The sequence below is a fragment of the Schistocerca gregaria genome, chromosome 2 (assembly GCF_023897955.1).
Source record: "Schistocerca gregaria isolate iqSchGreg1 chromosome 2, iqSchGreg1.2, whole genome shotgun sequence".
NCBI lineage: Eukaryota > Metazoa > Arthropoda > Insecta > Orthoptera > Acrididae > Schistocerca > Schistocerca gregaria.
The window spans coordinates 703,391,382-703,403,947 of record NC_064921.1 but is presented as its reverse complement, the minus strand read 5'-3'; the positions used below and the strand labels follow the sequence as shown (position 1 = coordinate 703,403,947).

Below are 12,566 nucleotides of genomic sequence, written 5' to 3'. Positions count from 1 at the left end.
TCTTATATTTCGCTTTCAGTGATGGTGTAGTGCATGATATTGTGGTCACTTGATGTCATTTCACTCTCAATCTTCCAGCCTTCCACACGGCGCACCGCTGCCGTGTTTGCTTAAAATGATGTCAATATCTGACGTTGCTCCGATCCTCCCTTCATAGGTTGGCTGATTGTGAGATGCTTTCAATACCTGTAGACTGAGTTCCAAAATGACTTCTTCTGGTTGTCTTCCACAGCCATCAGTCAGGTGGCTATGCCACAATACTGACTTCGCATTTGCACCAGTGAAGCACACAAGAGGCTTAGTTCGTCCTACGTGACTAATATCCTTCAGTCTTAGCAGATAATTGTAGATCTCATCATTAAACTGAAAATACGTGGAAACCAGGATGCAGCTCTCCTTTACATTTACGTTTTCAACACAGATTAAGTGTGCTGATAAGTACTGTGATATTTTTGTTAGTACTCTTCCCTTTTTAATACTACCATTGCTGCCATAGGACGTTGCCCTTGTGTGGATTTCTGGGCAGTTACTGACATACTGAGGATCTTTCCTACCTTCGTATATTGTTCTTTGAAGCACAATACATCTAACTTCAATTCTTCTGCCAGTCTTCTAGCTCATGCAATAGTGTGACAATTCTCATGGCATTAAACTGTCCTATCTTTATCTCATTTAAGGATGATGGTTTATATATTCGACAATCTTACCCTACTCGCCTGTGATTTCGTGCTATACGACCTTCATCACAAAGTGCTTGTGTACCTATCTAAGGAGAATGATTCATTTCTTTTGGTAGAAACCTGTTTTAATAACTTCTCCAGGTTTTCCACCTCTGTTGGCAGACTGTTCATTCTGAGATGGATTCTGTCTACGAAATCAGGCTCACGAAAAGTAATATAATTTCCTTCTGGATGCTTACACCGTAATGGTTCAAATGGTTCTGATCACTATGGGACTTAACTTCTGAGGTCATCAGTCCCCTAAAACTTAGAACTACTTAAACCTAACTAACCTAAGGACATCACACACATCCATGCTGGAGGCAGGCTTCGAACCTGCGACCGGAGCGGTCCAGACTGTAGAGCCTAGAACCGCTCGGCCACCCCGGCCCGCGCTTAACGCTTTAGTAAACGTCATCAGCTCTTCCAGTTTAGTGACTTGCATAACGTTCTCTATGCTTTCGCAAATCTGTCGCAGATCTGTTCCGGTCACTTCTTTATTGTTTACTTCTCTGAAGTAGGTGTTTGTTTCCTGTACGAACTGGCTATGAGACTCGTACTGTTTTTGTTGAAGATTCACCTACTACATTGGGAAATCTTCTTTTACTTCTGTAGGCAACGCAGTGTGTTCGTCGGGATGTGTGCTGTCGCATTCTACGTACAATTGCCCAGCTTGTGGCACTAGATCCTGATCACCTGTGCCATACGCCACTCCTTCATCCTCCTCTGACTTTGCTTCTCTGTTATACCACATAGTTCTGAATTTTCGTCAAAAGCTTGTTTCCTGCTTTTTCGTAGGCGCATGATGTTCTACTTCGGTCTATGTCGCATGCTCTTTTCTATGGTACTTACTGTTCACTTTTTGTCAGAAATTCCTCGCGCTATCACCGTCTTATCTCCTTCTCGATGGTGGTTTAAGTTTCTTAAATAGAGAGCCCTTGATGGTGTCATTAGAGCCCTCATTGTTTTCTAGTGTTATGAGATGCCTGCCCGTAATAGTTCTTGAATTTTGCCTTGTTAGGAGGGTTTGGTATGTGAGACATTCAGCTCTGTTCCTGTGCACTTTTTAGCCTTATACATACACGCCACACACATTGTCGCTTGTTTGATTGTATTGCAGTCTTTTCTGATATGGCCTTGTTCTCCACAATGTCCACAAAGTATTACTTGTTTATCACAATATTCTCTCAAATGACCAAGGTCTTGGCGATGAACGCACTGCCTTACTACTAGATAGTCTTTCACTGAAACCGAACGAAACCCAAGATACACTTTTTGTTGCTTCATGAGAGCTATTATAACCTCACGGGTCACTTCAGTAACGTGATTGACCACTTGTCTTCCCAATGGTCCTTCCCTGAATCGTACTGTATAGTCGCTTTCGAAGCTTTTCTTAATCAGTTTACCTTCAAGATTCTGCTCGTATTATGTGTCTTTTAGTGTCCTTGCATCTGTGTCCTCTGGGATGTCGTACAGTAACATTAATGGTCTCTTTTTCTTAGGCTGCTCGCAGATCATTCTCTTGCACCTATTTCTTGTGTAGTCAACGACGGCGATGTGTTCTGGGCTCAACTACCAGTCAGCAGAGAAAGTACCATCACATCGTTTAATGCTCAAACATGCCACTCCTAGCTGCCCCTGAAACAGAATTTTATAGTTAAGTGACTTCGTAACCATGTATGTGGGGTTGAACTGCTAGTCACACAAAACTTTTCATCGTATTTTTTCTAGTCAAACATATTCACATCTCTCCACTGGTTAACAAGTAATCCGATATTTCATGTCTATTAGTTGGTTGAAAATAGAACCAGTAGGTACCTGGTTCGAATCCTTGTCATTAAAAGAAAGTATCGTTATTTCATGTTGAAGCATCTTAATACTGCGGAAAATATTCTGTACCTAACGTGATTTCAATAAGTAAACAATCCAACTAGGCGTCCGGTTCGAATCTCCATCACGAATCTTTACAGCATCGCATTTCTATGTCCAATAAGTCCTCACCTTTTTAATTGTAAATGAAACTGAACTGAACATCTTTCGTGGTCTTCATGGGATTCGCGGTTCAGTGCAAACATTTTCGCCATTTGTTTTCAGGTTCAGCCTGGCTCACTGATACTCCTGAACACTTCAGTATTTCACGTCTCTTTGTGCGTAGTCAGCAATGACGATCGTTGGAGTGATTGAGTCTTGATCATGTACGAAAGCTTTGCTTGGATAGCCTTGGCTATAGGTGCTGGGTTTGAGTATACATCCAGAACAAAAACGTTTGTCACGCCATTTAAAGTTCAAACATGCGTACAAGTAACTGATCACGTTCTCAAAACGTTTCTTAAAAAAGTATTACTGAATGATTTACGTGATAGTCAGCTTTTTCAGATTGTAATGGAAGCAATACTTTTCAAATGACAGTAATTGTAATAAAGTTAAGGTTACAAGTGTTAAGAGCCGTCCTGTTTCTAATAACGTGTTTCCTAATATTTGCAATGTCGTGGTTGTAATTTACATCAGGATTGATTGCCACAATGTTTCTTGTGCTAATCATTTTGCATAGACAGACGACTGTACCGCAAAGAGATGAGTTGTCCCGTAATAAAGATACGTTGTGTGAGTCGCACGTATATCAGGTGGCACGCAATTCAGGTCGTTCACATACTTTTGAGCATGGCAGTACTCATAAATAGAGCTGTTATTCAGTGCATGGAATGGGGGTACCGTTTAAATCATTCTCCATTTTCTTACAATTATCTAGCGACAATAATTCCACGTCAGACCCATATGTTTTTAGTACTTACGCATGCAACTCGTGAGCTCGTCGCAGCTTGTCCACTTTACTAATATCCATAGATGACAGTCAATAAGCGAGTCAGAGCAGTATGTTTTAACTATGTACAGACGATATTTTCAGGACTTCACGTCGTCTCTACTGTTCCAGTTTCGAAAGTCTATAGCGAGCTAGACTGTGTATGTTAACAGAGATATCTCTTCACGTTTCCCCATTGTCTATGCGAGATTTGAAAATTTCAATATTTGTTGATGTATCAGTTCAGAGTATGACAGCTTGCTGCTGCTTCGAATCTCCTTCGTTTGTGATCTGTGTACTCGTCATATACGTATGTTTGTAGTACTCGTAGGTGCACTGTTCAACAAAATTAAAAGGTCATTTTTTCGATACCCTCTAACTGTCTCCCTTTGCGACGCAGAAATTTGAAACTTAGCTCAAAGATGCCAGCAACCTTCCTCTGTAATGTTGCAGTAGAGTGGCGCCCTGCTACGTCGCCCTCGGGCTCGGCGACGGTTCAGACAGCTAGGTGTCGACACAGGAGAAAAAAAAATGTTCATGAAACACGAAAAGCTCTGAGGAGGTGGCACAAAGGGCGCCAGTGAAACCATTCCTTCCGTTGGGCGGTCGAAGACTACAGTTCGCAGTTCGATGAGCAACAAGACTACAGTCTCGACAGCATTCGCCACTGCTGACACCCCATGGCCAATTAAATTCTTCACTCACGAATCCGCGAGGCGCGACCGTAGCTTTTGTTCTGGTATGCAGGGTGTGGCCAAATTTCATTCGAAGAAATTTGAAAAGCAAAAGGTGTTTACAATTTTTCGGCTCTACTATCACTTGAACGACCATACTGATGGACAACAGGAAGATTCAAAGAAATTTTTATTACCAAATAGCTGCTCATTTAGAAAGCTGCATGCACCAGCGTTTCAGAGATGAAATAGGAGATACTAATGTGACGTCATTGTAAGAGGAGGATTCCTGTGTAAATGGAGTAAAGAATCTTGTAGTGTGTTTCGTGTTAAACAGAACTGAATAGAACGACCAGTGGAAGTTTCTAGCCCGATCCCATTACATTTATACGATCGTCCCACAGATCATTATGTGAGTTTATATCGTCACGTAATAGTCATTTTTCGGGTAACTGCTGGAACAGGCGATCCAAGTGCCTTCGGAAAGGTGCCTGTGAGGAGAACAATATATGATAGTAATATTCGTGATATCTTGTTAGTTCATACACTGAAGAGTAAAAAAAAAAAAAACTGGCACGCCTGCCTAATAACGTGTAGTGCCCCCTCGAGCGCAACACTAACTAACGTCTGAAGTAGTGCTGGAGGGAATTGACACCATTAATCCGGTAGGGCTGTCCATAAATCCGTAAGAGTGCGAGGGGATGGAGATCTCCTATGACCCGGACGTTTCAAAGAATCCCAGATATGCTCAATAATATTCATGTCTAGGAAGTCTGGTGGCCAACGGAAGTGCTTAAACCCAGAAGAGTGCTCCTGCAGCCACTCTGTAGCAATTGTGGACGTGTGGTGTGTCGCATTGTCCTGCTGGAATTGGTCAAGTCCGTCGGAATACTCAATGGGCATGAATGGATGCAGGTGATCAGACAAGATGCTCACCAGTCAGAATCGTATGTAGACGTATCAGGGGTCTCGTATCACTCCAACTGCACACGCCCCACACCATTACAGAGCCTACACCAGCTTGAACAATTCCCTGCTGACATGCAAGGTCCATGGATTTATGAGATTGTATCCTTACCCGTACACGTCCATCCGCTCGATACATTTTGAAATGAGACTCGTCCGCCAGGAAACATGTTTCCAGTCAACAACAGTCCAATACGGTGTTGACGGGCCCAGGCGAGGCGTAAAGCTTTGTGCCGTGCAGTCATCAGGCTACACGAGTGGGCCTTCTGCTCCGAAAGCCCACGTCGATGATGTTTCGTTGAATGCTTCGCACGCTGACGCTCGTCGATGATTCAGCATTGAAATCTGCAGCAATTTGCGGAACGGATGCACTTCTGTCACGTTGAACGATTCTCTTCAGTCGTCGTTCGTCCCGTTCTTGCAGCATCTTTTTCTGGTCGCAGCGATGTCGGAGATTTGATGTTTTACGGGATTACAGAGGTTTACGGCACACTCGTGAAATGGTCGTACGGGAAAATCCCCACTTGATCGCTACTACGGAGCCACAGTTGTCCCATTACGCCGATTGTAACGCCACGTTGAAACTCAGTAATCGATCTAACAACTGCGCCAAACACTTGCAGACACTTGTTGCCTTATGTAGGCGTTGCCTGTTTATATATCTCTGCATATGAATACGCATGGCTATAGCAGTTTGTTTGGCGCTTCAGTGTAGCATCAACTGATAAAATATCAATATAGGCATTATGTAACTGGAAATTACGGGGGTTAGAAATTACGTTTGTCAATATTTGTATTATTTAACTGGAAATAACCGGGATGGAGGTTATGTTTTTATCCATGACAAAGGCGACTTCACCGAGACCGTCACCTCTGTCTCCAACGAAACTTTTGTATTTTTAGTGCCTTTTAGAGATAAATGCAGTACTTCGATAAGATTCGGTCATAGTAACTAACATACCAAAATAGTTATGTGCATTGACTGGGATGCGCTGCATGCATCTCACTGACGTGTGTCCTCTGCAGCAACTGCAATTGGAGCGCTTGCTCTAGGCCGCGACGCGCGGGAGTAGCAGCGAAGAACGTGGCCAATAGTGTCGTGTCGGCAACCATTCGGCCTGTACGGCTGTTACGGATGACGTCACAAACAAATACCGCGTTGTGAACTTTGCGACACCAGTCAGAAGGCAGCATTTACAAGAGGGTCAGGGATTTGGTAGTAGCTTCAATGAACCGTGCAACGCTTTATCAAGGACATGAAAAAATTATAGACAACAACACTAAACACTCAAATACTTCGACATAAACGAAAAGACAAAAAAGGAGTTCAGTAAGCTGCAATACTATGGAAACCATACAAGCCTGCGGCATGAAAAAAGAAGGTAATGAAGAACTTTTCGCTTCTGCTGCCCTACGAAAATATTTGGGAAGTAAAAACAATACGAGAGACAAAGCTGAACTATTTCTTCGTCAGTCTATCAAAAACGGTAAAAACATTTTCATATTGTGGTAACATATCGAAACAGAACGAATAGTACGTTACAGAGCATCCGCAACAGAAGTGAAGATTGCTGATGAATCATCAGAATCATCAGGAGATGACATGTGAAGGAAACACGAACTTCCTTAACCCGGCTGCTGTGACCGAGCTGTTCTAGGCGCTTCAGTCGGGAACCGCGCTGCTACTATGGTCGCCGGTTAGTATCCTGCCTCGGGCATGGATGTGTGTGATGTCCTTAGGTCAGTTAGGTTTAAGTAGTTCTATGTCTAGGGGACTGACGACCTCCGATGTTAAGTCCCATAGTGCTTAGAGCCATTTGAACCATTTTGAGTAATTCAAGGACAGAAGTAAATTTCTCGTAAGCTGTTCGATGATACCACACCGAAAAAATAAATTATCTTCCATGAAATCTGGAAAGAGAGTATGAAATCTACATGACCCTGTCCTTTGAGGTGCATATTGTTCACCAGAACCCATTCCGCCAGGTTTCTTCTTTTCCTCTTCATCAAGCAGTACACAAACAAAAGTTTCATCATCATCGCTCATTTCTTCACTGACACACAGTGCTGCAGCAAAAGATGGACCGTCATCTTCAGCTTCAGACTCTACACTGGAAGAGCACAGCGATTGCTTGCGGCGCTATTGATGTGAACGTATGTCCTCCTCCACAAAAATAATTTGTGCCCTTCGGCCGTTTGGGCACGTGCGGCGCCTCCCAGTGAACGCTTTACTTTGAGAGAACGACACGCGCGCAGGAAACAGCCACTACGTGATCGCTTCAATAGCTCTAAGCGACAAACTAGAACGGCTCATTACTGTGTCGAAGGAAAACATTTTAGGAACATTGTATCCCAGTAGTGTTAATCTTTGGGTGCGAAATGTACCTTCCACTGTACTGTAGTATTGTCTGACATTAATGCACATTGAAAGCAGACATATGAAGTAAAACACAATAATGGATTCTTTTTGTTAACGAATTTTATTCGTTATGTTTATGATAGCATACAAAACGCATTCACACACACAATAAATACATTCTATTTATACAGCTTAGCCCAGGATGGCTTTGCCATAGGCAAGTGGGGCAGCGTACTTAGCAATGGCCGGGGCGGCGTAGGCCACAGGGGCGGCGATCTTGGCGACGGCGGGGGCGGCGTAGGCGACGGGGGCGGCCACCTTGGCGACGACGGGGGCGGGGTGGGCACCGGCCTCCTTGTGAACGACGGCGTTGAAGCCGTTGACGGGGTCGGCGGTGTAGTCGACGGTGCGGATGGAGCCGTCGGGCTCGACCAGGCTGTAGCTGCCCTGGACGACGTCACCGCTGCGGCTCTCCTGCTGGTTCTTGGAGTCACCGGTGAGGGCGTCCTGCACGCTGTAGGCGTAGCTGTACTGGGGGTTGGGGTCGTACTCGGCGGCGACGGCGGCGGGGGCGGCGACGGCGACGGGGGCGGCTCTCACGGCGGGGGCGACGGCGAGGGGGGCGGCACGCAGCGCGGGGGCGGCGTATGCCACGGGAGCAGCGTGGAGTGCGGGGGCGGCATAGGCCAGAGGGGCGGCGTAAGCGCGGGCGGCGATGGCTGGGCCGGGGGCGACCACGGCGGGGGCTCCCAGGTAGCCAGCACGGGCTACGGCCACGAAGGCGGCGAGGACGATCAGCTGAAACACAGGAGATCTGTCAGTTAATAGTGTCTAGCTTCATTTACTTCTGAGGCAGTCTATAAATTAAATCTTTACATTTACTTAGTTCTATGTGCGTTCTTTAGCGGCGTTTTTAAAGCTAAGTGAGGAGATGTAATTATCTTTCTTTCTTTTGCTGGTGCCTTGTCCCGCTGTTTCACAGGGTCGGCATGGTTAGGAGGGGATTTGGCAGGCTAATTTTAAGTGGTGACTGGATGCCCTTCCTGCTGCCACCTGTACCCCCTGGGACGGAATTAGTGTACCCCAGGTGTATGCGTCCGGTGTACTCCATGGAATACTGCGAACGAGTTCAGATGTCTGTGAGTCGTGTAACTGAGGCGGAACGCAGGTCCAGCCCGGTATTCACCTAGAGGGATGTGGAAAAAGACCTAAAAATCACATCCAGGCTGGCCGGTACACCGGTCGACGTCGGTAATTTGCCAGGCGGATTTGATCCGCGGGCGGCGTGTATCTGAGTTGCGAAAGTAGCGCATTAGCGCTCTCGGCTAACCTGGCGGGTTGAGGACGTGTAATTACATGGGTATGTAAGTAGCATGGATGGAAAAGGGCAAGTCACTGGCGTTTTGAAGATCCATTTTGAAGCTGCCGTATAAAACCGTCTTGACCATTAGAAGTCTACTATGATAATCATCATTACGGCATTACTTTGGTATTTAACATCTTTCTAATCCACAATAGCTACATAGTATTGTTACGTCTGCGACTTCAGTTTAATGACACAGTATCGCAAAACGCACGAGAACTTGCTATGTCCAATGTCGCAACAGAGTGCTAGTATGGCTAGCGTTATTTTTCTGTCTTCAACTGTAGTTGTGTGATGTCTGTCCATGAACTTTACTTGGAAGAAAGAACCACTGCCATCTTCTAAAAATCTTATTTTTTGACGGTTGCAAAAACTGATGTCACTCTCATTGAGACATGACGGACTTTATAATGAAATTTCCTAGTACATTAAAGATGGGTGATGGGGTTCGAATGAAATGCGTATCCTTTCTTTGCAAAGGGTATCTACTTAATAACTGAGTTACCTTGGCACCCCTCACCCTGCTCGTAATGCGCTCGGCTGACTCTCAAGGATATATAGTACTGAGGAAAGTGGTGTAGATCCAAATTGAAATTTGTATCCATCATTAATCTTCAGTAAGTCCTTAAGTCCCACTGTTAGTAATTTTCGCTCGTAAACGTTTCTCCTGTGACTTTAATCTGCTAAGATTTTGGAAACAGGCTTGTGCTTGTCCACGTGAGGGTGGGATTTTTTTTTTTTTTTTTTCGGGGAAGTATTCACTTGACTTTGGACTCGTGTTCTGCTCCATTCAACCTGATTTAAATTTTCCATAAATTCCCTCTATCGCTTGAAGTAAATACTTCTTCAGTTCCTTCAACGGGATCCATGACCGATTCCTTTCTCCATTTATGTTTATTATGAGATAATGCTGCATATCCGTTGACCTATCATTGACGAGATGTTCTACTTTCCTTCTTACCTTTGGAATTCTCTACTCGGTATCTTCGAGAGTCCGAAAGTTCCACATCCCCTTTCCACAATGCGTGTAGTTCCCCACTAGCTAATCTAAAACAATCAGACTGACCAGCCAGTCCAAGGCGCTGAATCCTACATAATGTTCGTGTCGAGTTTGTACAGAGTCCTACATATTCACGTCTGTGTCGGCACTGCTGTGATTGCAGCTGGCAATACGCTGTCAAATTCGAAGCACATGACGGAACTGTAACACCACTGATGTATTGACACTGGAAGCACAGTCGGCAGGTGTAAGCTGTGCAGTCTTCCGGCGGCACCCACCTTGCAGGCCATGTCGGTGAGTTTCTCGCTGAGTAGAGCGCTGGACTGACGATGCACTGTCCGGCTGCCAGTTATATACCCGCGCCAGGCGTGGCGGGGCGCAGCCCGCGTTTTCGCAACGCGTGGCGTGGATGACGGCCTTCGGCCAAGGCAAGCCGTAGGCACACCTACCCCAATTGAGACACAGCCGTCCGCTACGAAATGCAATCCGGCTGGAATTCAAGACATTTAACAGAGAGATCACTGCCATTCTGGTAATACTGATCGAAATATTTGGAGCACTCAGTTATGTTTTATTACAGTAACACAGTCAACATATCAAAGTGGAATCAGTGAAGTTCGGTGGCAGGAGGAACAGGACTTCTGGTCAAGTAAATACAGGGTTATATATACAAAATCAAACAGGGGCAATGAAGGAGTAGGTTTAATAATGAGTAACAAAATAGGAAGAAGGATAAGCTACTACGAACAGAATAGTGAACGTATTATTATAGCCAAGACACACGAAGCTCACACCCACCATAGCAGTGCAAGTTTATATGCCAACAGCTCCGCAGATGATGAGGAGAGTGAGGAAATGTATGATGAGATAAAATTAATTATTCGGATAGTTAAGGGCGACGAAAATTTAATAGTCGTGGAGGACTGAAATTCGATAGTAGGAAGAGAAGGAAAAGTAGTGTGTGAATATGCACTGGGGGAAAGGAACGAAAGAGGAATCCAGCTGGTAGAATTTTGCACAGTGCATAATTTTATCGCAGTTAACAGTTGGTTTAAGGGTCATGAAAGAAGGCTGTATAGGCGGAAGAGATCTGGAGTCACCGGGAGGTTTCAGATTGATTATATAGTTGTAAGACAGAGATTTCGGAACAAGGTTTTAGATTATAAGACATTTCCAGGGGCAGATATGGACTCTGACCACAATTTATAGTTTATGAACTGCAGATTAAAATTGAAGAAACTGCAAAAAGGTAGGAATTTACGTAGATGGTAGCTGGATAAGCTGAAAACACTGAAGATTGCAGACAGTTTCAGATGGAGCATTAGGGAATGACTGATAAGAACAGGGGAAAGGAATACAGATGAAGAGGAATAGTAGCTTTGAGAGATAAAACAGTGAAGGCAGCAGAGGACCAAGTAGGTAAAAAGAAGAGGGGTAATAGAAATCATTGGACAACACAAGAGATATTGAATTTCATCAATGAAAGGAGAAAGTATAAAATTGCTATAAATCAGGTAGGTGAAAGCGAATAAAAATGTCTAAAAAATGGAATCGAGAGGAAGTGCAAAATGGTTGAGCAGGAATGGCTAGAGGACAAATGTAAGGGTGTAGATGTTGCGTATAGAAAATTAAAAGGGGATAATTAAAAAGGGAACCACCTGTTTGAATATCAAGACGTCAGATGGAAAAACAGTCCTAAGCAAAGAAGGGGAAGCAGGAAGATGAAAGGAGTATACAGAGGGTCTATACATGGGAGATGTACTTCAGGACAAGCTTATGGATATGGAAGAGGACGTAGATGAAGATGAGAAGAGAGATAAAATACTGCGAGAAGAATTTGAAAAAAAAAGTCTCTGAACACTATGGGACTTAACTTCTGACGTCGTCAGTCACTTAGAACTTAGAAATACTTAAACCTAACTAACCTAAGGACATCACAAACATCCATACCCAAATCTGAAACCGAAGCGGTCGTGCGGTTCCAGACTGTAGCGACTAGAACCGCTTGGCCTTCCCGGCCGGCCAAAGATTTTGACAAAGCACTGAAAGACTTAAGTCGAAACAAGACCTCGGGAGTAGACATTTCGTTAGAGCTACTGATAGCCTTGGCAGAGCCAGCCGTGACAAAACTCCTCAATCTGGTGAGCATGATGTCTGAGACAGGTGAAATACCCTCCGACTTCAATAAGAAAATAGTAGTTCCAATTCCAAAGAAACCAAGCGTTGACAGGTATGAAAATTACAGAAATGTCAGTTTAATAAGTCGCGTTTGCAAAATACTAACACATATCCTATATAGGAGAATGGGAAAGCTGGTAGAAGCCGACCTCAGGGAATATCAGTTTGGATTCCGGAGAAATGTAGGAACACCCGAGGCAGTACTGATCCTACGATTCTCTCAGAAGATAGGTTAAGGAAGGATAAACCTATGTTTATAGTGTTTGTAGACTCAGAGAAAAGCTTTGGACAATGTTGACTGGAATATTCTCTTTCAAATTCCAAAGGTGGTAGGGTTAAAATATAGGGAACGGAAAGCTATTTACAATTTGTTTAGAAACGAGATGGCAGTTGTAAGATTCGAGGAGCACAAGAGGGAAGCAATGTTAGAGAAGGAAGTGAGACAGGGTTGTTGCCTCTTCCCGTTGTTATTCAATCTGTACACTGAGCAAGCAGTAAAGGAAACAA

The 12,566-nt window shown here is 44.3% G+C and overlaps 1 protein-coding gene across 3 annotated transcripts in view; it reads right to left on the bottom strand.

Moving 5' to 3' along the window:
- Window positions 1-7,620: 7,620 nt before the first annotated feature.
- LOC126334813 (cuticle protein 21-like) overlaps window positions 7,621-12,566 on the bottom strand; it is a 52,320-nt gene continuing 47,374 nt past the window's right edge. For 2 of the 3 annotated variants that reach the window (XM_049997452.1, XM_049997450.1), the window contains exon 3: window positions 7,621-7,836. In XM_049997452.1, the coding sequence (XP_049853409.1) occupies window positions 7,711-7,836 (126 nt within the window). In that variant the 3' untranslated portion in view covers window positions 7,621-7,710. Of the gene's footprint in view, window positions 8,317-10,159; window positions 10,201-12,566 lie in introns of those variants that run through there. The other variant, XM_049997451.1, reaches the window with a different exon arrangement.